At 44.2% G+C, this 27,641-nt stretch overlaps 2 protein-coding genes across 4 annotated transcripts in view; both read right to left on the reverse strand.

Moving 5' to 3' along the window:
- Positions 1 to 18,198, reverse strand: part of LOC142499392 (aldehyde oxidase 1-like) — a 70,815-nt gene extending 52,617 nt beyond the window's left edge. Inside the window, exons 1-9 of one of the 3 annotated variants that reach the window (XM_075608685.1) lie at positions 17,773 to 18,198; positions 15,983 to 16,040; positions 8,605 to 8,701; positions 6,369 to 6,477; positions 5,279 to 5,405; positions 2,067 to 2,128; positions 1,432 to 1,503; positions 568 to 639; positions 185 to 265 (exon numbers count right to left, since the gene is read on the reverse strand). In XM_075608685.1, coding sequence (XP_075464800.1) covers positions 185 to 265; positions 568 to 639; positions 1,432 to 1,503; positions 2,067 to 2,128; positions 5,279 to 5,405; positions 6,369 to 6,477; positions 8,605 to 8,701; positions 15,983 to 16,040; positions 17,773 to 17,826 — 732 coding nt within the window. In that variant the 5' untranslated portion in view covers positions 17,827 to 18,198. The remainder of the gene's footprint in view (positions 1 to 184; positions 266 to 567; positions 640 to 1,431; positions 1,504 to 2,066; positions 2,129 to 5,278; positions 5,406 to 6,368; positions 6,478 to 8,604; positions 8,702 to 15,982; positions 16,041 to 17,772) is intronic. The other 2 variants (XM_075608688.1, XM_075608686.1) reach the window with 2 other exon arrangements.
- A 1,320-nt stretch (positions 18,199 to 19,518) lies between these two features.
- Positions 19,519 to 27,641, reverse strand: part of LOC142499990 (aldehyde oxidase 1-like) — a 60,014-nt gene continuing 51,891 nt past the window's right edge. The window contains exons 30-32 of the mRNA XM_075610046.1: positions 25,824 to 26,012; positions 25,191 to 25,358; positions 19,519 to 20,836 (exon numbers count right to left, since the gene is read on the reverse strand). Of these exons, the coding sequence (XP_075466161.1) occupies positions 20,780 to 20,836; positions 25,191 to 25,358; positions 25,824 to 26,012 (414 nt within the window). The 3' untranslated portion in view covers positions 19,519 to 20,779. The remainder of the gene's footprint in view (positions 20,837 to 25,190; positions 25,359 to 25,823; positions 26,013 to 27,641) is intronic.

A 27,641-nucleotide genomic window follows, 5' to 3' on the forward strand; every position in this document is an offset into this window, starting at 1 on the left:
CCGACACGCCCACGGATGGCGCTCTGTGTAAAGCCAGGGAAAGCACCGGATACAACCACTATGTCCCAGGCCTTAGAGTGCACATTTCTACCTTGATATTTCTGAAAGATGTATTTACCTCTTTGTATGAACTGATAGAAGCTAACGATCCTAATGAGCTCGCTGTCTGTGAATAATAACTTACAATTAGTTCAGGAGGAAATATTAATTCCTGTGATGGATCCAAGGGCAAAAACTCTTCCTCGTTAAACAGCGAAGTTGAGATCTAAAAAACAAGAGATGCAACAGACAGAAAAAAGTTATACAGCTTATACAAGCAACCCACAGACTGCCAAAACAATGTGTTACATGTCTTCCTAACCCCAAAGAGATTTGTTGCTAAAAGTAACATAATTTAAAATTCTGCACTTTACTCTGCAGTGATTTATCCATGATGGAAAATATAATTCACTGATCAGCAGAAAGCTGTTTCTGATTGTCACTGTCTCAGAATACATGTGATTCATTCGGACTCCACGGGTATCTGCTATTCTGCAGGTGATATATATTAACACGAGGATAACTTACGTCATTATCCTGAGGACAACTTGATGGCAGGCCGTTGTGGGAGTTCTCTTGAACTTGACAGCAGTCTGTTTCCTGGTCAAATAATTATTATACTTTGCTTGTTAGATAGACAAACCTGCAGGCAGACGAACTAAAGGACAGATGGATAGATAGCTAGATTGATGGATAATCCGATGACAGACGGCCGATAAATAGATACAGTAGATAGGATGGATGGACGGACAGATAGATCAGACACATTTTTTTCTCTAAACTGTCTTTACATTTTCTCTCTGATCAGATACTTCACTGTAAATCTTCTAGTAATTCATTACAGAGAATTGATGTAAAATAATATTTTGGCTTCTCTTAAAATTGGGTAATAGACGCTTGAGAGCAGTGGGGGCTTTACAGATGTCTAGACCAGGGGTGGGCAACCCCAGTCCCCAACAGGTCAGGTTTTTAAGATATCCCTGCTTCAGCACCGGTGGTTCAATCATTATAACTGAGCCACCGATTCAACCACCTATGGTAATGCAGGGATATCCTGAAAACCTGACCTGTTGGTGGGCCTTGAGGACTGGAGTTGGCCACCCCTGGTCAACTGGTTAAATGGAGGTAGGTGGCACCTCCCCCCAGAGCTCGCCCCTCCCCACCTTTTTAACTTGGGAGGTTCTGGCATTTTGCTGAAGGGACAAGACTCATTGCAGTTGCTTCCCCTCATGCAGAGGTAACAGGAAGGGTTCACAGTTTAGTGTTAGGACCTGCATTATTGGTTATACATTGACGCTTTGGTATGCAGGCTTACGACGCTTTGGCCAAAGGGTTTAACTAAATAACCAAGTTATTACTATTATTATTGAAGTATTTAAACTTTGTACTTACGTCATTATCCTGAGGACAACTTGATGGCAGGCCGTTGTGGGAGTTCTCTTGAATTTGACAGCAGTCTGATTCCTGGTCAAATAATTATTATACTTTGCTTGTTAGATTGACAAACCTGCAGGCAGACGAACTAACGGACAGATGGATAGATAGCTAGATTGATGAATAATCCGATGACAGACGGCCGATAAATAGATACAGTAGAAAGGATGGATGGACGGACAGATAGATCAGACACATTTTTTTCTCTAAACTGTCTTTACATTTTCTCTCTGATCAGATACTTCACTGTAAATCTTCTAGTAATTCATTACAGAGAATTTATGTAAAATCTTATTTTGGCTTCTCTTAAAATTAGGTAATAGACGCTTGGGAACAGAGGGGGCTTTACAGATGAGTCTAGACCAGGGGTGGGCAACTCCACTCCCCAACGGTCACCAACAAGTCAGATTTTTAAGATATCCCTGCTTCAGCACAGGTGGGTCAATCATTATGACTGAGCCACTGATTCAACCACCTGTGCTAATGCAGGGATATCCTGAAAACCTGACCTGTTGGTGGGCCTTGAGGACTGGAGTTGGCCACCCATGGTCTTGAATCTGCCCCTTTCCCCACGTTCAAAGCTTCTTTCTCACCTTACAGAAAGTCTTGCAGCCATCCACTATTGGTCTGTATCCAGTGCAACGACACAAGTTCCCTGATGAGAATAGCACGATATATTAAGTATTTTAATCAATCTGGTACTTCATGGGCTACGGTTGGTTAGAAATGGTATTAAAATACAATAATTGTTTTATGACAGGTCAAGATCCTTCCTGTGTCTGTGCTGATCCAGAAAGAGGGCTTAATGGGGAGGGGAGGGGGTGGAGGAGGGGGCTATCAATGATGACCCACTAAAAGTGAAATGTGTAGTTCAGAATGCTGTGTATGATAGCCAGATCCTGGGCTGTCAGCCTCAAAGAAAACCGTAACATTCTGGTCACCACTTAGGCCGTGCGTATAGTGCCCGCGACGGGCGACGGCGATGCCGCCCAAAAACAAATACACGGAGCGGACTTTGGAAGACGGGTATATTTGATTTTTCAAGGTCTGTCGCCTCATGTGACAAATCAAATGCCCGGAAGCCCGCAACGCCGCCGCAAAGCAAAATATAACTTTCGCTAGCGGCGACGGGTGAAGTCACCCGTCCCGTCGCTGGTCGTGGGCACTATACGCGCGGCCTTACGGTTTGTCACTGTTGAGATTAGACAAATCAAATCATACCACACACTTCATGAGTAAGAGGTGCAAAAAACAGATAATTGTTTCTCCTGCGAAAATAGACGTTAGGCTGTCAAATTTTAGATGTAAGGCGTGCATGGGGAGAGCACGGACGCAACCGTGAAGGTCGTGTCTGTCTAAGTATTAGGGAAATTAAGTTATGAGTGTGTTTCTATATTCAGTCAGACTTAAAAATGTCAGAAGAGGAGATTTTCCTTTTGAGTCGTACAACTATCAACCCAGTGGCTGATGTACGACAGAGCTGTGTTTATGTTGTTTAAATGGGGAAGAAATAGTACCTAAGTTTCACCAAGGTAATATGAAAATCAGAATTGTGTTTTGGAATCAGAGCACGTGAATTCTCTTCATCTCCAGTGACCTCTCTGGAAAAGAACCTATGACAATGTACTGTATAGGCATTTCTATTTATGTTTTATCCTTTTATTTTAAGATACTGGTCTGCATTTATTATAATTGTATGTTCTTGTAATAATCTTTCTGCAATCTAAGCAATATATATACACATATATATATACATATACATTACACACACAAACACACACACAAACACACACACACGTCACGGCGGCTCGTGGGGGGTAGGTGCTCGTTCTTGCCAGACATGGAGCTGGGCCGTTTGAGCCCGGGGAGAGCCCGGTTTGACCTTTTGGCGCCAAATGACGTTGCTATTAGTCTTTCGGTTTAAAATCCTCTTCTGTTCAGTAACTCATCACCACTCCGGGAAGAAGTCTGTTGGTGACGAAACGCGTTGAGTAGACCACACGCCAACTTTTTCTCCTCATTATGGACACTGATTCTCATATGGACTTACCACTACTCTGCATTATGAGCATTTTTGTTTTTGCTCTCTGACACTGCGCAGTTATTGGCATATCATCAAGCTGAGTATTACAGGCATACCCCGCTTTAAGGACACTCACTTTAAGTACACTCGCGAGTAAGTACATGTCGCCCAATAGGCAAACGGCAGTTCACGCATGCGCCTGTCAGCACGTCCTGAACAGCAATGCCGGCTCCCTACCTGTAACGAAGCTGTGCGCAAGCGGGGAGACTATAGAGCCTGTTACAAATGCGGTATTTACATCAGTTATGCACGTATATGACGATTGCAGTACAGTACATGCATCTATAAGTGGGAAAAAAGTACTGCTTCACTTTAAGTACATTTTCGCTTTACATACATGCTCCGGTCCCATTGCGTATGTTAATGCGGGGTATGCCTGTACTGCTTTCTTTTGCACTGGTTTTCAATAGTTACCTGTAGGACTCTTGTGGTTTAACTGCGGAGTACTCTCAGTATGTTTAAATCAAGTCTCATCATTGCATAGGCGTATCCTGTGGATTTAACTCATATATTCATCACATGTAGTCCTTCAGGTTGTACAATCTTATCTCATGCTGTTTTGTCCTATGGTCATGCGATGTCAGTGCATTCTATTTCATCAACTGCTTATTTAGTGGTATTTTTCATTTGTGATACATTTAATCATCATTCAGGTATTTCACTATTAGTATAATGTTTGGCTGACCGGCCGGTCTTGAGTTATTTGGGTACTATGTCCCCAATGTGCTCTTAGCTATACTGTGCCTGATTTTTATTGATCTTTTTGTATATTTATGTTTAGTCCGTATTTAATTTTAGGAGGTGCAGGAGAAGTGTGTTGATTTCATCATTTTTTTTTAAGTGTATGTGTCTTTTGTAGATGTGTTAAATTAAAATATTTTTTTTGATAATCTTTATAACATATCTGCCTGATTCTTTGAAATATCTGAGTGCTTTTTATTGTTTTTTTTCCTTTGTGTGTATTTATACTATTTTTCTCATAGCACTGCCAAAACCTGGATATTTTTAACAGGGATTTTTTTTTGGCTATAGATTTCATGTATTCAGCAGTGTTGATTGTGGTGTCTGCTTTTTGTGTGTGAGATTAAAAAAATTAAATATATATGTATATATATATTTAAACAAAACTTGAATATGAGCTTTGGGCTATGAATGAACTGTTTGCATGCTTTGTATAGAGTAAAATAAATTTTCAGGACACATTTTGCTACAATAGATTTTTGTGTGTTAAGTTTTTCCTTAATAAACAGGGACCTCAGACCCTGGCAGATATACATATTTTATTTGCATATTTCTTGGGTGGTAGAAGCAGATATTATTGCAATTGAGTAAGGGCTAAATATTAACTCATTTGAAGTACCTTGCAGAGGTAAAAGGTGAGTTGATTAGTTTAGCCGTGTGTTTTAACCCTGGTTGCATATATAGGTCACATGCTCACAAGTGTGCTGTTCGTGACAGATGGTATATTGGGACTGACTAAAGGGAGTTATTGTTCATTTGAGGGACCTTTACGAAGGTGAAAAAGTGGATAGCTATATATTAACCCTTGTCCAATATGCAGGTCACATGCTCACATGGGTGTCGTTTGTGACACACGTTCCATGCTAAATCCTGGAATATGGGAACAAATACTAATAGTAGCAGCTGATGGAAATGACTGCTAAAGATTATTTATGCTGTATGACTGAAACTGCTTTCATCAGCACTTGATGATGAATATACCTCCCAGAGCTTCATATATCTGCTCCATGGTAGGTTCCGGGTGGTTCCTCAGTAATGTGTACATGGACATCACCATCCCAGGGGTGCAGAACCCACACTGAGTCCCGTGTGCTTTCGCTATCCTCTCCTGTGATGGGAACATTGATAATTAACTAGTTTTACATAGCCGCCACATGCAATTCAGTAGTGATGTGAGTGTAATGGGCCACATGAGACATTATGCTCTTCTAGGATGAAAATAAAGGTAATTTTGCAACCTTCCAGTTACTTGTGTTGGGGACTTCAAGAGGAATAAGAAAGGAATATACAAGGAACCTCGAAGATAATGATCTATTTCTCCTCATTGTCAGGGTGACTGCCGTATAAATGAGAATACAGGAAAAATACATCCAGGCATCACAAAAGATATTTATTTCAAAACTACTTGCAGTTTATTTAATTACATCGGTGCATACACCCAACCAACGTTTCAGCCCATGTTGGCCTTTATTAGGGTCAGGGTCTGCTACTCTATTGAAGGCCAACATGGGCCGAAACATTGGTTGGATGTATGCACCGACATAATTAAATAAACAGAAAGTACCGACTTTGCCCGATCATAAGGCGACATTTTTTTCAATAAAGTTACGTTGAAAAGTACATTACGCGCCTTATAAAATCAAGCCCGCCCACTTTGTGAGCCAATAAGCAGTTGGATGTATGAGGTAGGAGGGTAAAACTGAGGAAACTCCGCCTTGGAGGCCTGAACCAGCCATGTTGCTCATGGCAGGAATCTCAAGCCGAGAGAGATAGACACAGAGAGAGACAGAGAGATAGACACACAGAGTGTGTGTGTGTGCGTGTATAAACTTTTTTTTTTATTTCCAGCTACTGAAATTAGGGGGTTGCCTTATATTCAGGGTCACCCTATAAATCGGGTAAATATGGTATTTATTTCAAAACCATCTTTTGGAATGCCTGGATATATTTTTCCTGTATTGTGATTATAACAGATGGCTGCACCCTGTAATCTCAATACTAAATATCACTGAAAACAAGGAGTGCACCACCTACCAATCTCTTGCATTATAATTGAGGACAGTTGTCTCACCTGCACGGGGTGTAGTCTGGTGGTGGTGCTTCCGATACCCTCCACGGTGGTGACAGCGGCACCATGCAGAGAGCATATGGGCAGAAGGCAGGCATTGGCTGAGTAATGTCTAGTTGCTGTTAAAGCTTCTTAACAACTATCTGAACACCCTCCAGGTTACATGCGGATTGCACAGAAAACATATACACACTATTTGCATTATCTAATAAGTGCATCTTCTGAACCTACAGTATGAAACAAATAGGGCCATTTATTAAAGATTCCTTGCTGCAAAATGTATGCAACATAATAGTAATAATAATATATACATTTACATATCAATCTACAGCATCTCTTATATCTAATTTACAGTATTTATAATCTATGTATCTATAGCTATTTATCATCTATCTATACTCAAATGGTAATTAATTGATTTATTCCTACTGAAAGCAATCATGCATCAAATGGTAGATGCATATTTATCAGTACATTTGATGGTTAAGAATATTAAAAGTTATCAGAATTCAAAAGCAAAATAAAGCCAGAATACAGCATTACAATCAGTAAAAAATAAAAGATATGATGGTTCCCAGCACTCAAAATGAAAAAAAAAAAAAGTCAAAGGCATCAATAAAGGACTAACAATGATGTATTTGAAATAATTAAGGTGTAACAGCCAACCCTATTAAAGGCTAGGAGGGAGCCTTAAAAGGTAATGAGGGCTATACATAAAGTCACATGTCTGGAGAGAGAGGGAGGTGGGGGAAATACGCAGGGAACAACAACCGTGGGGGGAAAAGAAAAGGGGTAAACAAGGAAGGGAGAAAAATGGATAACGTATAACATACGCTCAGGTAAAGGTGATATGATATAGGGGGGGCAACGACCGTTTCGGGGACAAAATTTCCCATTCTTCAGGCCCGTTCCCACAAACCGAAATGGTCTGTGGTACTTCCCTTTATAATATCCCTCCACCCAAACACCTCTCAGACAATCAACGTAATGACAGAAGTCAAATAATGCAAACCGGAATAAATGCTTCGGTCAGGGAAACGTACAAATCCCTAATCTCTAAGTGTATATTAAAGTGACCTGACACAGGTATTATCTCAGCTACCAGGGCTAATGTGCTCTTAATAAAGCACACAACTATAAAGACTATCCAGAGAAAATCCCCCAAACCAGCATAAGAGTATGAATACTAATATAAATCTTTGGAAAATGCACCATTGCACAGCTAAAGCTAAATTGACACTCATGCCCTCATAGCTGAAAGGATAATCTCTCCAATAATAGCATAATTATACACAGATACTCTTGAGAAAAGTCTGAACTGAACAGAGCCTGGGAGGAAAAGGTAAACGAAACAAATCCTCCAGATGTGCTGCTCATCAGTGTGGATAGCTGTGACCATTTCGGTTTGTGGGAACGGGCCTGAAGGAGAATTTTTGCCCCCAAAACGGTCGTTGCCCCCCCTATATCATATCACCTTTACCTGAGCGTATGTTATACGTTATCCATTTTTCTCCCTTCCTTGTTTACCCCTTTTCTTTTCCCCCCACGGTTGTTGTTCCCTGCGTATTTCCCCCACCTCCCTCTCTCTCTCCAGACATGTGACTTTATGTATAGCCCACATTCCCTTGTAAGGCTCCCTCCTAGTCTTTAATAGGGTTGGCTGTTACACCTTAATTATTTCAAATACATCATTGTTAGTTCTTTATTAATGCCGTTCACTGTTTTTTTTCTTTCATTTTTGAGTGCTGGGAACTATCATATCTTTAAGTTATTGCTCTGAGGGGGCCAGGGGGCCCTCTCTGTTTCCGTGCACCAGATCAGTTATTTATCTACTGACATAATCTATTTAAGTGGAGTGCTGCTTAAACTCACATACTTTTTTAATGCAATCAGTAGTCAAAATGGCTTAGAAGTTATTTTAAAAAATCCCGATTAAAGTAATATTTATGCTGTAATAAATAGAAGAAACAAGAATTCCCCTTTTTCTTAAAAAAAAAAAAAGTGGATCTGTATTTTTGTAAAAAGAAAAGTAGTGAGTGTAGGTGTGAAAATAAAAAAAGTAGTGGTACCCTGTACCCCCTTGGGCCATCATCACACTTTATCTACTGATTACTATACTTGTGTGGCCTACTCTAAACGGATTCTGATCCAACTAGTTGAAGAGCCCTAGTATAAATGACATGGGGGGAGATGGTGACTGCAGTGTGACTCGTATCGATGAATCAATGTAACAGGATACAGGATCTTTCTGGAGACCGGATGAATCCTTGATATCATCACAGTGCAGGATCCGCAGCCTCCTTCTCCGCAGCCATATTTTGTGCCTGTCAGAAGCACTGGAAGGATCATAATTAAGGAATCTATGGTTCATAACTTTATGCTTGTGCAGTGGTTCTTTCCAAGCTACCCCCTGCCCCCCCCCCCTCCCACCACCACCCAAAATGCCATTGTTTTGCCTTTAGGACCCCCTTATTTTGGGGTTGGTGTACAAAGCAAGAGGACAAAGATTTAACAACTCCACTTCCAGAGGTGCCTGCAACACATTGCAAAGTAAATAATCCCATGTACAATAATAAGGATAATAATATATTACACATACACACACACACACACACATACACACACACACACACACACACACTGGTGTGGAGTAAAGTATTCAACAGTACAACTAAATGCGGGACAAGACCATGCCAGGACCCAAGATGCAAAACCTGCGCAATGCTCCACACTTTGGCACAATGCAAATATCACATAGGAATCTGGAGTACAAAATCAGAGGAAGGTTCACCTGTTCCTGCTGCAATGTCGTGTACCTCATCATGTGCATGAAATGCCCAGGGGGCTGCTACTACATAGGTGAGACAGGGCAGGGGCTAAACAAGAGAATGAACCTGCATCGCCACAGCATCACACGCGGAACAAGAGACAGTCCGCGAATATTTCTCTGACTATGGCCATAAAATGAACAATCTGAAGGTGGCCATACTCAAAGGTAATCTAAGAACACAAAGAAAGAGGCGGTTGCATGAATACAAATTTATGCAACTGTTCGGGACACTTAGCGGTGTCTGTTACAGGCTGCAGATGTATAAAATGTAATAACATAGATGTGTGGTAGACAATACACACAAGATTAAGGAGATTAAAATTCACATAAAGGTATCTTGGCATATGATGACCCTGATGTAATAACACTGTGATGATAGAAAGGAGGGACCTCCAGATTAACTCACTATGACCCACACGCCTGTAGTCCCGCCGCCGGAGAGGACAAATGTTCTCATACGCCACAAGCGACAGCAGCCAGAATCATAATGGAACCAGGAGTGATATAGATGTTTAAAAAGGTCCAAATCTCCTTCAACTAGTATCCACACATTTTCTCAGAATGTACTAAACTGTTGATTTGGCCGCTCCTAATGTTCCTGCTATCTCTCTGATGGATTTTCTTTTTTTTGCAGCCTAAGGATGCCCTGTTTCACTTGCATTGAGAGCTCCTTTGACCGCATGTTGTGGGTTCACAGCAACAGCTTCCAAATGCGAATGCCACACCTGGAATCAACTCCAGACCTTTTACCTGCTTAATTGATGATGAAATAACGAAGGAATAGCCCACACCTGTCCATGAAACAGCTTTTGAGTCAATTGTCCAATTACTTTTGGTCCCTTGAAAAAGAGGGGGCTACATATTCAAGAGATGTAATTCCTAAACCCTTCCACCAATTTGGATGTGAATACCCTCAAATTAAAGCTGATAGACTGCACTTTAAGCCCATATTCATTATTTAATTGTAACTTGAATTTATTTTGGTAAACAGCCGAAATAATAAAACTTGTATCAGTGTCCAATTATTTCCGGACCTGTATGTATGTATGTATGTATGTCACACATTACATATTACATATAACATTACATTACAGATATTATTGGTTTATATGCATAGATTCTGACTTTTTTCATTGTAACCCTCCATGTCTCTCTGTCTTTCTCATTTTATATCAATCTCTCCTTTTCTCTCTCCCTCACTTACTTACTTTCTCTCCCTCACCCTCTCCCTCGCTTTCTCTTTCTCCCCCTCACTCTCAGTCCGGGAGCCATCAAAGCATGATGCGGAATACCATGTCAGTTCTACCTCGTGGAAAGTCCCATTGCCCTGAACGGCACTATTGCACTTGATTGAATAAATCCTACTGTCTCTCTCTCTCGGCCCCCCTCTTCCCCGTGTTTTTAGCTCCCTTTGTCTTACCTCCTTTTCTATATGCCCCCCCCCCCCTCTCTCTCTCTCTCTCTGAGACCACCTTTTAACGTCTTTACTCCCAGGGGAGCAAGTGACACAAGATTGTTAGCCTTGTAATTGCTGTTTAACACTTTGAGCACTGGAGGGGCTGCAGCCCTTCTGTCATTTGCGATCACTTCTCTGATGTAGTCAAGTGATTGTGCCGATGAGGGAAGAGGAGTCCTCCTTCCGTTTCACTTCATTATAGATCGCAATCTGCATACCACAGGAGCACAAAACACAATCTTCCTGCAGGTGCATGCAGCGTCCCATCTTTAAAGTGGACCATCTTTAAGTGGAGTATAACAGGGAGTTAAGCTGAAGTGGAACAATAAGTGGACAACTTTTCACCTACTGGCCCTGGATTATGAAATCGAACTGTGCTGGAAAGGAGGACATTTTCAATCAGACGCAATGTCCCAGAACCTCTCTGCATGTTTGGTTGCTCTGTTCTGAGGCAGCCATTGGTCCTCAGTGTAGTTGCAACAATGTTGCTTCCCCTTTTGGCTTCTCAGCCAGTTGGTTTGGCAACGCCCCTTCCCCCCCCCCCCCCCAGTAAGATGGTTTGCCCATCCCCCTATTAACTTGGTATGCCCTTTTGCTTATTCCTGCCTGGACAGGAATGCCCCCTTTTATCATCAGCAGACACAGTGAGTAGATGCACCTTTCACTGCTCCCCCAGAAAAGCATTCCTTTTCACCTTCTCCCCACAAATGTAACCTGACAGCTATTTTTGTACCCTCTGTATACCCCCTCCAATAAAGTGACGGAAAATAGAAGGACTCTATGTGTACATTTAAAGGAGATACGTTTAGCTACCTGATCCTACTCACATGCCACACTCAAGACACAGCTTTCTTCACTCCAGCACCACCAATCCTATATTGAATTTCTGACATTTTGCACAATTCCCTTATCCTAATTCCATTTTTAGTGCCCAGCACTCTGGCTTCTCAACACTGAACTTGCAACACTGCTTGCCTCCTCTGCTATTTATTTTCACTCTAACCTCACTTTTTTGAAACTACACTTTTCTTTCTACAAGGCTTATTATGTCGCTAACTTCATTCACATTTTTCTATCTCTCATTCTTTGCCCACTTCTCAGTTAACATGAACTGGTTTCCTATCTGCGCCCTTTGACCCAACTCAGTTATAACCCTTGCACAAAATGCACCCCTACAAATCCTCCTACAATCTTCCGCACACATCCACTTTCTTGACTTCCCAATCCTGGTGCCTGTCTTATTTCTATGTGCTCACGTCCTTTTCACCGCCTTGTGGAGTAAACCCCCCTAACCCCATACCTATCCCCTGTCAACCTCCCTCCTCTCTCCCTTTCTCCTGTGCCCTTTAGAATACATGCTCCCTTTCTTACAAATTCATCTCTGTACATGACTTATTTTTCTCTCTCTTTGCTACTGCACCGACACACTTTATTCGAGCAAATAGCCAGTATGTACCTGGCAGATACCTGGAATGCGCCGCTCCTCACCTCTGACAAGCCCCGTTGCGTTTGCCTTCCCAGCCTGGGTTCATGCCTGGCTGATGGGCGGCTGATCTGTTAAATGATAATGATTAGGATTTAATAGGCTGCAATGCTTCGCGTGTCTACCAGATGGCATAAATTCATGAATTGTAATGCAGTATATATATATATTCTGTGCAGTATTGCAGCCAGCGGGAATAAAATGCTTAAATCCCTGCCTGGAAAATACCTCAATGCACTCGGGCAGAAAACAGTCACAAACCTCAATACATCCGGGTATACCCGAATTCGTGGGACTAGCCGAGCTCGAATAAAGTGTGTCGCCAGTGTATAACTGACAATTTGCTCACTCAGTCTGACTCTGCACTGGAACCTCCCCTCTCTTATGGTGGCCTTTCTTTCTCCCAAACTCCTCACCCTGATGGCAGGTGTGGGGCTCCTCCTCTCCTCAAATCAGCCGTTACCGAACTCTTCCTATTCCTCCATCTACCCCTCGCTTCTGCAGAAACCTGCATCTCATAAAACTCCCGGCTCTTGACTCTACTTTACGTTCCGCGCTTTCCTCTCCCAGCCCAGCTACAGATTCTGACCAGAAGCTAGAACTCTGCCCTATCCTTCTCTTTTGATCTACATGCCCCTCTCTCTCACCCTTCTAACCCCAGACCCTGGCTAAACAGCAACACACACATGCTCCACTCCTGCACTCGCTTCTCTGAAAGCCTCTGGAGGAAATCTTACACTCTAACAGACTTCCGTCACTACAAATGTATCTTACCCAGTTTCAATTCTGCCCACTCCCAGGCTAATTAAACCTACTTTTCGTCACTAATCAACACTCACAAGTCTAACCCATGCATACTCTGCTCTATTTTTGACTCTCTACTCAGACCACTGTCTTTACCTGCCTTTCTTCCTCTATTTCACCTCAGGACTTTGCTGACTATTTCAAGACAAAGGTGGATTTTAAATCGGCAAGTCTCCGTCTCATTCTACACTTCTTTCTACCTCGACTCCTGCCTTCCTCGTCTCCTTTTCCTTTGTTGCAGAGGAGGACGTGTCACTACTGATCTCCTCTTCTCCCTCTACCACCTGTCCTCTTGACCCCATTCCCTCCCATTTCCTCAAACCTCTTGCTCCTACTCTAATCCCTACACTCACACATTTTCAACTCCTCCCTCTTCTCTGGTAACTTTCCTGCCTCCTTCATGCATTCAACAGTTATACCTTTACTCGAAAACAGCAAGCTTGACCCTACCTCTCTCTCTTATTACTGCCATGTCTCCCTCCTGCCTTCTGCCCCTAAACTCATTGAACACCTTGTGTTCTCTTGCTTGCTCCATTTTCCCATGATCTACTCTCTCTTCTAGACCCATTACAATCTGGCTTTCGCACTACTCACTCCAGCCTGCAGCTTTCGATACTGTGGACCACCCTCTTCTACTTCACACTATCCATACTCTTGGTATACATAACAGAGCTCTATCCTGGATTTCCTCTTACCTCTCCCACCATACTTTCACTGTCTCGTTTTCCATCACTTCCTCCTCCTCTCTCGATCGCTCTGTGGGTGTACCTCAGGGCTCTGTCCTGGGACCTCGTTTCTTTTCTCTAGGTGACATTATCACATCTCTAGGGCTCAAATACTACCTCTATGCTGATGACACAAATTTACCCTTCATCCGTGATCTTATACCTGCTGTACAGGCCGAAGTCTCCAAATGCCTTTCTGCTATAATCAACCTAGATGACCCTCCTCCGAATCAAACTTAACATGTCCAAGACAGAGCTCCTCATACTTCCTCCCAAGCCTGGCCTACTGCCCCCTTCCACATTACTGTTGGCAGCACTATCATACACCCAGTATCACAAGCACGCTGCCTAGGGGCTACACTCCTCCCTCACATTCACAATGTAGCTAAAACCTGTTGTTTTAACCTCCATAACATTTCAAAGATACGCCCTTTCCTCTGTCGCTCTATTGCAAAAACCTCTAATGCAGGCACTCATTCTCTCCTGTAGAGTATAGTAACCTTCTACTGTCCGGCCTTCCTGCCTCTCACCTGTCTCCCATACAATCTATCCTTAACGCTGCTGCCAGAATCACTTTACACTCTTCTAATTCTGTCTCAGCGTCTCTTCTGCTGAAATCCCTCTCTTGGCTTCTGTTAAATCCCGTATTACTTACAAAATTATCCTCCTCTCTTTTAAGGCTATACACTCTTACCCTACCGTCACAAATACCCATACATAATACCCCCCACAATACCCCCCACAATAAAGAATAGAACATTTGGTTGCAGCCATTGACCCAATCTTTGCCGGCGTTTAGCCACTACTCACTTCACCGGAGGGACCTCTCGCCGCTGACCACTTCACTGCTAAGGTAAGTCTCTTACCCCTTACTCTAAAACCCCCTAATTTCAAGCCATAATACTAATGCTACCTCCTACCCTAAAAGCTACCCTAGCTACTAAATTAACTTACTTTGGCGAAGCGGCCAAGCATCCAGTGTCCTGCGGTGAAGCGGCTGCGGCAGAGGGTCCCTCTGCGGCTGAACGCTGGCAGAAACTTGACCGTATAGAGAGCTCTTCAACTTTAATTGTGATTATTCTTAAAATACTGCTTTATAACTGCGCTGTTATCACTGCAACGTTGAGATCACTGCAGCAATTCAAAGCAGACATTGCAACCAGAAGCCTATATAAGTTTAACTCATAATGTTAATATCTTGCCCTCTTTGCCTGTCCTTCTGTTAAAAATAAAATGTTTTTTCTAGTGTAAAAAAAAAAAAACACATGATTTTCCTGATCTCCGAGGTTACCAATTACCAAGGTAAGCTGCACTGGGCTCTGGGGAGAGCTTCATTTTATCCTCCCAGACACATGATTTCAGGGCTTATATCTCCTGAACAAAGCGCCTGGCGGCGCATGCGCCAGTTTCAGCTGCAACCTGTAGTCTGTGGTTGCGCTCCCAGTGAAGAGCAGGAGATCCAACTGGGAGGTGGTGGGGGGCGTGGCCTGGGGCGCAGCCATGACGTCACTCAGCTGGTTCGCCCTCATTGGCTGAACCGTCGCCGTGACGTGGCCACAGCTCGGCTGCCATGCCAAAAGAAAAAAATCTTGTCTTTTGGCAAAGGCTGTCGCGCATCGCGCCAACTGGGGCTTGCCCCATAGAGGGCTGTACTTTGTGTGTGTCGTGCACGCTGTCAAGGACACCGGGGATGAAGCCTAAGGCCGTGTTCAGGGTGGCTGCTACGCGACGGGCACGCAATTTCAGGTTGTTCGGTGGGAGTGTTCAAACTGAAAACTCCCCCGGCGGCAAAGTGCAGCGTTGACGCTGCTACATTTTGCCGCTACAACCAGAAATGATATTTGGGGCTGCAGTCGCGTCACGTGAGCTGGTTCAGCGAACCAGCAACGTGACACGTTCGCCACGCCCCCCCCGCCACATGCCGCGAACCGACTCCTGCAGCCTGGGCACAGATCGCTGGGCTGCAGGAGCACGCGCGGGAGGCGCGCACAGACGCTCGCGTCCGTAGCAGCCACCCTGAACACGGCCTAAGTCTTTGCAGCTGGGAGACGTTACCAATCGGATAGACCAAGGGTGGCCAACTCCAGTCCTCACAGGACATCAACAGGTCAGGTTTTCAGGATATCCCTGCTTCTGCACAGGTGGCTCAATCATAATGACTGAGCCACCTGTGCACAAGCAGGGATATCCTGAAAACCTGACCTGTTGGTGGCCCTTGAGGGCTGGCGTTGGCCACCGTTGTGGTAGACTGGATTCTGCACTGCTTTGGGATTGCTCTTGCAGTTACTCAGCAGCTTGTTGCGAGACACAGAAGGATACGTTTCTTTCGCAGGTAAGAGAGCAGCCTCACTTCTGGATCTGCGTCCTTTTCGATGATCTGCTCAACGGAAAAAGGAAAAGCAGCGGATGCCAGGGTCCTGAGGCTGGGTGCCATTTCATGCAGCCAACCTCATATACTCAACAAATTCAAGGATAAAGCAGCCCAGCCAGAGCAATGTACAGATGCAGCGGCCGTTATTCGAACACGTCACGCGGTGTATACCTCGGAATACCCGCGTCATGGCGCGTGATTTCCAACCGTACCGCCTTAAGACGCGAGGGCAGAAAATGGCATTTTAGTGTTGTGGCTTTTAACCACCTGAAATTGACACAGTAGCACAGTACTGTACACATTACAATTCATTCATTTCATTGCATTTAATTGCACACAATCCATGAAATTCAAACAAAGCAACCGCGATAATCACGGGTGCCTGGGGCGATTGGCGCGTTAATGCCGCGTGGAGTACAGCAGCGCACACGAAACCGGCGCCGTGATTTGTTCAAATAATGGCCGCTGCATCTGTAAAGCTCATCTGAATGTTTAAACATGAAATGAAAATGCATCTTTGTTTTCAAAAAAAGCCTTTCCCTCCCTCATCTTTTTATTGGCGTTTTCAAAGTTTAGAGGCTCTTTACAATTTAGACTAGGAGTGGCCAACTCCAGTCCTCAAGGGCCACCAACAGGTCAGGTTTTCAGGATATCCCTGCTTCAGCATAGGTGGCTCGTCGAAGACTGAGCTACTGATTGAGCCATCTGTGCTGAAGCAGGGATATCCTGAAAATCTGACCTGTTGGTGGCCCTTGAGGACTGGAGTTGGCCACCCCTGATATAGACATTTCTGTAAAAGTTGACATATAATAATACAATAAAGATACATTCCTCATGATTTACTGTATATGCATTATACCACAGATATATGCAATGTTGCAATGTGGAAGTTTTCACTTAACCCCTTCCGTCCCTAAAGGAGATAATGCATAACTGCCCTTTCCCTTGCACTGAAGGTGTTATGGAATAACATAGCTTAGTTAATAGGGGGGTTGATATTCTTTGAGGTGAAATGAGAAATGTACAGTATGTAGAGCTTTTTTTTCGTTATGTCTGTGTACTGCACCTCCCTAGCCAAACCTCTTTCCTACCCCCTCCCATACAGGCATACCCCGCATTAACGTACGCAATGGGACCGGAGCACGTATGTAAAGCGAAAATGTACTTAAAGTGAAGCACTACTTTTTTCCCACTTATCGATGCATGTACTGTACTGCAATCGTCATATACGTGCTTAACTGATGTAAATAACGCATTTGTAACAGGCTCTATAGTCTCCCCGCTTGCGCACAGCTTCGGTACAGTTAGGGAGCCGGTATTGCTGTTCAGGACGTGCCGACAGGTGCATGCGCGAGCTGCCGTTTGCCTATTGGGCGATATGTCCTTACTCGCGTGTACCTAAAGTGAGTGTACTTAAACCGGGGTATGCCTGTATACCCTTCTGAGAAAGAAGAGGGTATTACAAGAAGAGTAAAGAAGAGGGTATTATTACAAGTAGAAAGATACTTATTAAATGTTCCCGGCTGCAAAATGAAGGCATAAGTAAGGTACACAGCAACACCACATATATGGAAAGAAAGCAATCCCATTAAAAACTACAGTATGTGGGGATTTTGTTCCCTTGGTTAAAGCTCTTGAAGTCAATGCGAGTTTCCGTATGAAACTGCCACGACTCCCACTGTTGTAGATTAATGAATCTACAACCTAAGATAACAACATGCTAGTTTGTATCACTTACCTTTCTCCCATTTACAAAGAAGATAAGGTGGTCTGATCTCGTAGGGATAACCATGGTTACAGAAGATATTTGAGCAGGCAGATCCAATGCTGTGTTTTCTCTTCAGCAGCAGAGAGAGAGCTGCTTATTTTGCTGGAATCCAAAAATAAGGGGAGGGGACACACAGCACATGTAGGGGGTGTGTGTACAAGAAACACATATTTACTAGGAGAGAGGCTGCAGTGTTAGTTAAAGCCACAGCCTGCCATGCTGCATACAGTATAAACAAGGAATATTAGTCTAGTTTCTTTGTGTTAATAACATTTAATTTACCATAAATACTACCATTCTTATCACTAAGGCTGCGTCCCCGCTAGCGCTGAGCTCCATATATATAGTCAGATAAGGCAGTTGGCACTCCAATAGGTGCTGGTAAGCCACAGGTGCACGTCCCATATAGAGAATGTAGTTATACGTTACCGTTCCAAGGATTGTTAAACAAGAGACAGCACTCAATGTTGAAAATCAAAGTGTATTAGTGAAAGTAAAAATACATCCAGAAACCCAACGTTTCGGTCCTACAGAATGGGACCTTCCTCAGGGGGATACAAAGGGTATCCCCCTGAGGAAGGTCCCATTCTGTAGGACCGAAACGTTGGGTTTCTGGATGTATTTTTGCTTTCACTAATACACTTTGATTTTCAACATTGAGTGCTGTCTCTTGTTTACCAATCCTAACGTGCTGTCTCTTGTTTTATCCTAACGTATAACTATATATATATATATATATATATATATATATATATATATATATATATATGTCCCTGCTCATGCGATGCGCACGTGCACATGCTCACCGGCGCTCTGCGCTTACATAAACACATTTTTTATACTTACTAGCGCGCTAAGCTTTCCCTGCATCGTCCCCCCCACCCGCGAGCGCTTGCGAAAATGAAAGGACATCCGGCGCTCAGCGCCAGCGGGGACAAAGCCGAACAGGTTGTTGTGCACCACCACAGGGATGTCCTTTGGAAGCATACTCTTGTTCTTCTTCCTTCTTAAGAAATACTCTGAACAGAACTTTCCAAAGTGAAACACTCCTGCAGCGTTTTAATGGAGCAATACTGTATGCGCGCTTTTTTTGTATTGTTTTTTAACATAGGTTTGAAGCATTTGACGCAGGGGGTCTCTGGGGCTGAACCCCATTCATTTAAGCTTCGGGGACCCCAGCTTCCCGAGATATAGACCTCTAAAGGGGTGTCGGTATCTTGGCAAAGTTTAAAGCAGCCGCAACACCACCAATAGGAAACCGAACCTGTTGACGTCACGGCTTCCTATTGCTCTGCTGGACGCAGGAGTTTTGAAAAGGGACCATTACTGTATGTGATCCCTGTTAGCCGAGCCGAGCGACTACCGATACTCCCTATGGAGGCAATTATCTCTGGAAGCAGGGGGTCCCTGGATCTGAAAGTAATGGGGTTCAGCTCCGGAGAACCCCTGCTTAAATTCATAGTTGTTCCTCTACTCTTGCTAAACAGAGGTACTTCTAAGCAATCCCTATGGAAGTCCCATAACCTATAAAGCTTACCACATAGAAAAGACGTTCTGTGTAGTCGGTACAGCTGGTCTAACAGTGTGTACCTGCTAAATAGGTGCAGTTGGAGGGTGTGCAATTGCTTTATTTGGTTGCCGACTCACAAACACCACTTAAGGTTCATCGAAAAGGGCAATGTTTTTCCAGTCTCAATAAAAAGTTCAAGTAGCGTGTAAAGGTATATAAAACGTTATTTATTACTGCACAGGGTAACAGCGACATGACAGACCCATCACAAGGGAAATTCATGAAAATAATCACATTTATACACTCGTCATTGCCAAGTGATTCGAGCCATCTTAATTATTCCTATAACCACACCCCCAATCTGTACCAACTTGATGTTTGTTGTCATATAACAGGGTTCTATTGCAGGGGTGCTCAACTCCCGCCCTCCAGACCCACCAACAGGTCAGGTTTTAAAGATATCCCTGCGTCAGCACAGGTGGCTCAATAAGTTCACTGATTGAGTCATCTGTGCTGAAGCAGGGATATCCTTAAAACCTGAACTGTTGGGGGGGTGGGGGGGGGGACTGGAGTTGAACACCACTGTTCTATTCTAACACGTCAACATAAATGAGGAGAGAAGGACATCAGAATTATTATTAGAAGATAGAGGGCTCTATATATCAAAGGCAAAATGTAGGCACGTCGTAACCTTGTCGCTACTCGCTCTGCTATCTACTAGCGACAGGCAGCGGCTATGTGTCAATCGTAATGATGCCATTTGCAGGTATGTCTGCGAGGATGAGTTAGAGCAGAGTTACATTTCCATATTGGCGCAGAACTATGCATGAAGAAATGTGCGACTTGTTTTACTTTTCTGGATAGTTTCCTGCGTTGGGTTTCTCCGCCACCTTTAAGGTGTGCAGAGTACTAGCCAAAGTGTTTTCCAACAGGAGCCTTTCAAATGTCCGCTGAATGCACCATGGTAAAGAAAAACTAAGTATATGCCATTTGTTACCTCTCTCAACGTAGAGTTTCCTAAACTCCTAAACTAAACTCTTTAACTAAAAGGTAAGGCATGAGAAAATTCACCCAAAAAAGCCATAAGGAACCCAGGAAATATTATTGAATGTGTATTTCCCCCCCAACATAGTTGATTGACAGGTCAGTTTGGAATTGAGTCCCAACACAAGATACAAGCTACTACAACCCAGTTTGCCAGAACGTACTCACTGCAGGGCAACAGACACCGCAGTAGCAGCAACATTGGAGCCATCCAATATTTCATTCCAGCCATATAATGCCAGAAACAACATTGGGCGTTTATTTTCTATATGACTGAGGCATGCAATGAAAAAACATTTAAAGTAAAACGTCATTAAAAAGAACCCAGATTTGTTGATGGTGCAAGTCAGCAGGACTGGTGCTACATAATCAATGACAGTTTCTTATAAGTATAAATCTTATGTTCATATCTTGTGTTTTATTTCATTTTGACACATCCACGGACCAGGGAACGTATGTTCCAGGTTCATCTCTTGGAATCTGAAAAGTAGAAGGGGAAAATAAAACCAAGATGTATATTTTTGCCCATGTTTACTAAGCAATCTTCTGCCATAAGACATCTTTCAGCACTGGTGGATACCTTACAGCCCATTGACTTGAATAGGCTGTTGGGTGTCTTCCAGTACGAGGGATGGTGTCTCATGCTTCGTAAATATGGTACCTTGTACCTCATTTGTCTTTGACTATATTGTAATATATTGTGGGGTTTTCAAGCATTATTTTAGTTGAACTATATTTCTGAAAGCAACTGGTAAATTTATAAGCAGCACGTGGTCAAAAGGAAATATCTAATGGTCCTATTTAATAGCCACTCTTCCTGTGCTGGGAAAGAGATTAGCTCCTTTAAAATGAATGGGATTAATATCTTCTCTGGCACAGAGAAGAGGTCTTCACAGCATATAAACAATTATAGACAGCACTCTAAATAACGTATAAAAACCATGAAGTACAGGGTGCAAACGGAACAAAGTGGGCCCAAACAACCCCACCGAAGACCATAAAAACCATAAAAATAAATAAAAAATAAAGCACCAGCACACAAATTGTATGCTGGAGCTTTTTTTTGTTTTTTAAGGTCTTCACAGCATATTGACTAGGGGGCCTATGACTGTATATTGGTATACTAGAGGTGCTTATGGTTTCTGATGAGCCTATATGCTGCCAATTGTGCTCAGGGAGTCAACAATTCAAACCCTTAGAGGGGTCTATTTATCAAAGTTTCCGGCTGCATAAATGGGGCAAAATAGAAGCATCATCAGAGGTCATTTTTTTGCTCCCATTTTGCAGCTGGGAGACCTTGATAAAATCGACCCCTAACGGGCAAGTGTATGATAATACTGTATGTGCTCTAAAAGTTTCCAAGTGAGGCTTTTTGTTGTACATATTAAATATTGAGGTAGTAAGATCAACATAGATAAACATTGCAGCTCTGTAACCATCATGTGATGGGAGGAAATGGCTCCGAGGATAGTCGTTCCAACCTGCCCCGAGCATGTCTGAGCATATAGATGTTTATACAGTATGAGTTAAACAGCAGAATAAACGAGTTCTCTCTTTCGAGGAGAACTCTCGAAAGCTTGTCCTATGACAGAAATTGTTAGTCCAAATAAAAAAGGTATCACCTGATACTGAAGTACTCATTTATTCTGCACTATCGCAACTGGACTAACACGGCTATTTCTGTTAGGAAAGGAAATCCCTGCCCCGGAGAGCTTACAATCGAAATGGTATGTTGGAAAAGGTACAGAGTCAGTAGGTGAGGGAATAAGTGCAGAAGATGTCAGTGCTTTGTCACAATGGTTGGTAGGAGCGACTGTGGGACAACAGCCATGAGTCCAGGCTATTGTGATGCTTCATTTAAGAGGTGGCTTTTCAGGTTTGCTTGATGTATACTGAATGTGAAGAAGTTCCACAAATAAGGTGCAGGGAGAGAAAAGGGCTTAAGGCAAGAGAAAGCTGTAGAGGTGAAAGGAGTGGAAAGGAGACAGTTATGGGTAGGGGGCAGGAGTTTTAGACATACTGTATTAAGTTTAAGGTGGTGGAGCACCATCCATAAGGATATAAGCTTGGAAGCAATCCGAGACTTTGGACTGGATTGCAGGAGTGAGGGTAGGGGTGGATAGATATATCTGTGTATCATCTGCATAGAGATGATAACCAAGGCCAAAAGAGTTGAGGAGGTCACCAAGTGATAGCATGCAGGAAGAGAAAAAGGAGAGGTCCCAGAACAGAGCCCAGAGGTAAAACTAACAGACAGATCAACAGAAGACGAAGACATGTTAGCAACAGGAACAGAGAATGTACGATGAGAAAGGTAAAATGAGAACGAGGGAAGAGCTTTGTTGCGGATACCAAGAGGGTTTAGAATATGCAGGAGAGGAGCATGATAAACAGTATCAAAAGCAGCAGAGAGATAAAGTAAGGTTAGTATGGAAAAAGTGACTTTGGGATTTAGCTTCATGTACTGTAGATCATTGGCTACTCTAGTGAGCACAGTCTCTGTTAAGCAAGCTGTACGAAAGCCAGATTGTAAAGAGTCCAGGAGGGCATAGGAATGAAGAAAGTTAATTATACAGGAGAACATGAGATGTTCTAATAATTTGGAGGCAAACGACAGTAGGGATACAGGGAGGTAGTTAGTAAGGTACATAAGGTCTAGGTTGTTTTTGAGAATAGGTGTGACCACTGCATGCTTAAAGGAAGAGGGGGAAGTACCAGAGGTCATGGAGGAATTGAAGATGTGGGTGAGATTGGAAACTAAGACAGAAGTAAGAGATCTGATAAGGTGTGAGGGGATCTAATCGAGAAGGCGTATGGTAAAGGGAGAAGAGAAGATCAGCTTTGAAACTTCCAACTCTGTAACCAGAGAAAAAAGGAGTCAAGAGTGGAAGAAGGAGGTTTAGGTGGAAGCAGAGAGGAGGGGGAAGGGATTGAAGGGATCTCCTTGTGGATAGCATCCACCTTGCCAATAAAGTAGATGGCTAAGGCTTGAGGAGAAGTGAAGAAAGGATGGGAAGTGAAGGTCAGAGGAGGCAGACAAATACAGAGAAAAGACGGCGTGGATTGGATTTGTGAATGTTGATGAGTGAGGAAAGTGGTGCTGTTTGGCCTGGGAGAGGGCAGAGTTAAAACAAGAGAAGAGAAATGTATAGTTCAGAAAATCAGCCAGTGTGTGAGATTTCCTCCAAGTCTAAAGTTCCACTTTTGCCTTGATGTATAGGCCCATTAGGACCTTATTAAATATGCTGTAAAGTCGTTTCCCTGTGCTGGAGAATATTTTTTGGTTCCTTATCCAAAATGATGTTAATGCTAGTGCTGCATACGGTGACTTGAAGAAGTCTATGAGATAAATGGTGCAGTTTTCCGATGACTAGACTCAATGCCAGTACGCAATACTTGGTAGTCTCTGTAATATATCCTGGAGTATCAGTGAAAACAAGAAATTAACCTTAATGTGTCCCCTACACCTTATGTTTCCACTCTACCTTCCTTGTAGACTGTAAGATCCTTGGAGCAGGGCCCTCATTACCTACTGTGCCAATGAATGATAATGTTTGAAATGTTATTGTGATCTTCCGCCGACCCTATTGTACTGCACTGTGGAATATGTTAGCGCATTATAAATAATAATAATAGTTACATCATATATTATAATATAAGATACAGATGTAGCCAAAGTTATTGCAACCCGTGGCGCGTTACCTCGGGTGAAATAGCGGGATAGCCCTGCCCCCTTCTCGCATGCTGCTGATTCAAAAACAATGGTTGCTTCTCCCGCTGGGGCATTGTGTATGTCCCACAGCAGTGTGCCAAACATTGCATATAGTTGCCCTTATCTGTAGGATAATCTATACTATAATTCTAAGTTGGATTCCGTTTGTTTGTTTGTATGTCCAAAGCATCGAAATCTCAGAAACGGCACCATGTAGCACAACGAAACTATCACTGTACATTCTGCTGCGGATTTGTAGGTCAACGCAACTATTTTGAGCTTCCAATGTGACTCACCTCCCAAATTATGGACATTCTAAGTTTCCCTCGGCTGTCCAGCAAATCTGTTAGAGCAGGAGCAGGGGGCGTGTCCTTGCCTGGATAGGGCTGTGTCCTTGCCTGGATCGGGCTGTGTGTGTGTGTGTGTCTCTGTGTGTGTGTATGATGTGAGATGTGCGGGGAAGATGTAGCAGCTAGGGGGGGAGGGGGAGATGTGCCAACTAGCGGGGGGAGATATACCAGCATGGCGGGTTGGGGGGAAGACATGTGCCGGCAACCGGAGGGAGATGTACCAATGGGGGGGGGGGGGGGGCGGGAAAATGTGCCGCCAGCGAGGGGAGATGTACCAAAGGGGGGGGGAGAGATGTGCCGGCAATGAGGGGACATGCCACAGCAGCGTGGGAAGATGTGCCAGCTAGTGGGGGGAGATGTGGGAGATGTGCTAGCTAGCAGGGGGAGATATACCAGCGGGGCAGGGGAGACATGTGCCGGCAGCGGGGGGAGATGTACCAACGGGGGGGGGGGGGACCGGGGACATGTTCCGGCAGCGGGGGGAGACACACACACACAGACAGAGACAAATCTCACCCCGCACTACATCCAGCAGCAAGGGGGGGGGGGGGCAGGGAGATGTTCCAGCAGCGGGGGGGAGGGGACATGTATTCAATATTACATTCCCTGGCCGAAGCTGGGCACAAAAGCTAGTATAATATAAGTCAAAGCAGGAGATGAGTTTTTGAGGGCTATTTCTGAGATAGAGTGACACTGTTAATAATATTTAATGATCCAGAGTTAACAGGCAATCAGCAATATGTGAGGGGGGACCCCAGAGATGTCCACGTACCATGTTCGTTAGGTGGTCAGCACATGCCATACGAATTCTCTCAGAACTAGCTGGGCTGTTCAGGATGAAGTCCTTGGGTAACCCTCTTTCTGCACGAGCAGAGTCCAACGCATCTTTTATAGCAAAGAACATAGAGCACCCCAGGAACAGGGAGGTCTCCCCAAGGCCCTACGTGAGATGTGCGTGAAAAGACAGTGGAGTTAATGGTGTTGACTCTATATATGATTCAGAAAAAGAAAATGGCGGTTAGTTAGGGTGGATGACTCCACTAAATTTGCAGAGAAAAAACTGCCAGGTTATTGTGTCACATACCTCCCCGCCTAACAGCTACAAAAAGACAACATCAAAAAGTCCCACAGCTTTCAATAGGATTTTTAATTTGATAAATCTTATACCGATTTTAACATCAATGTTGCAACCACCAACATTTGAGAAATAGCCCCTGCTGAAGTAGCTGTTTTGTGGCACATCAGTAAATTATTGTTATGAAATAATAATAATAATAATAAAAAATAAAGCCATGCTCCTTCATTGTAAACCAATCTGCTTTTCTATTGCCATTGTGCTAATGAATTCTCGTGAAGCACGAGACAGGGGGAGAGAGAGGAAGCAGATGCAGAGAGAGCGCCCTACCTTGGTTGAGTAGATGGTGTATGGATTGTCAGAGTTGGCCAGGAAAGAGATGTTAAACTCGGTAGGGACGTCACACACGGCTGGTATCTTATACTTATCAGGGCCCCGTGTGTACAGAGAGCCTTCCGATGTATACTGCAGCTCCTCTATTGTGAACAGGCCAAATCCCTGGGTAAACGCGCCTTCAACCTGATAAAATAAAGAGACTTTAACTATAATCATACTAATAAAATGATAACTGAATGTATTTGTAGATTAACCCTTTGTGTGCCCAGGGTCTAGCACTCCAAGGACAGTGGCTGCGTTATGCCCGCAGAGTGCCCATTTTCTAGGGGAGTGTAAGGAATCCTACCTGCCATTACCTGCCACTGCTGCACCTTCCGCTGCAGTCTCTAGCCATGCGCGCACCCCCGCACTGTTTACAGAGCGCGCGCTCGCAGCTCTTCAAGGCGCACCACGGAGCATAGCTCCGCCCCCCCCGGACGAACCGCGCCTCCCTCGCGCGCGCGCACACATGTGACGTCGTGCACCGCTCCCCAGCTGCGTGTCAAATATCTCCAATATCCACTTGTCTCCTGCAGCCTATCCCTGCCTCTGCAGAGGCCGCGCCTCCGCTCCGCCCCCAGCCTCATTGGTTCTCCTATTTACATAAAAGACTTTCACTTTGCGGAGCATAAACCTGTGCAGCCTTGTGTTCCTGCGTTCTGTGTAGCCTTGTGTTCCTGCGTTCTGTGTAGCCTTGTGTTCCTGCGTCCTGTGTAGCCTTGTGTTCCTGCGTTCTGTGTAGCCTTGTGTTCCTGCGTTCTGTGTAGCCTTGTGTTCCTGCGTTCTGTGTAGCCTTGTGTTCCTGCGTTCTGTGTAGCCTTGTGTTCCTGCGTACTGTGTAGCCTTGTGTTCCTGCGTTCTGTGTAGCCTTGTGTTCCTGCGTTCTGTGTAGCCTTGTGTTCCTGCGTTCTGTGTAGCCTTGTGTTCCTGCGTCCTGTGTAGCCTTGTGTTCCTGCGTTCTGTGTAGCCTTGTGTTCCTGCGTTCTGTGTAGCCTTGTGTTCCTGCGTTCTGTGTAGCCTTGTGTTCCTGCGTTCTGTGTAGCCTTGTGTTCCTGCGTTCTGTGTAGCCTTGTGTTCCTGCGTTCTGTGTAGCCTTGTGTTCCTGCGTTCTGTGTAGCCTTGTGTTCCTGCGTTCTGTGTAGCCTTGTGTTCCTGCGTTCTGTGTAGCCTTGTGTTCCTGCGTCCTGTGTAGCCTTGTGTTCCTGCGTTCTGTGTAGCCTTGTGTTCCTGCGTAGCCTTGTGTTCCTGCGTTCTGTGTAGCCTTACTGTTCTCTGTTGCTTTCTTGTGTACCGACCCGGCTTGATTATAGGACCCACTCTGAATAAAGACCCCGGCTTGCCTCTGACTACCCACACCTCTCAATCCTTGATCACGGCTTACGGACAGTACCAATCTTCTGGCTCCAACCCGTACCACGGCACAACAGACTCCGAAAATCCCACTGGCCCCGTCCCGGACTCTGGCAAGTATCTGAACTAACCCGATCTCTCCAATCCAGACCCGCTACGCTAACAACCCACCCTCCAGGCGTGCCCCCGCTGCTGTGGGTGCGCAGTTTCATACTTTCCCACCTCAGTACGGGGTCCCGCCTTGTTCGTGGTGAGCGCAAGCGTTACAGGGAGATCACATCCTCCTCTTCCGTTTCCGGATTAAGGGATGCCGCGGTCATGTGACCGAAGTCATGTGATCGCCGTTTGCCGGAGGTGCAGTGCCACGGGCCTTCTGGCACCCAAAGGGTGAACCCTTTGCTGACCCAGAGCTGAACTGCTCTC

The sequence above is a fragment of the Ascaphus truei genome, chromosome 7, assembly GCF_040206685.1.
Source record: "Ascaphus truei isolate aAscTru1 chromosome 7, aAscTru1.hap1, whole genome shotgun sequence".
NCBI classification, from domain to species: Eukaryota; Metazoa; Chordata; class Amphibia; order Anura; family Ascaphidae; genus Ascaphus; species Ascaphus truei.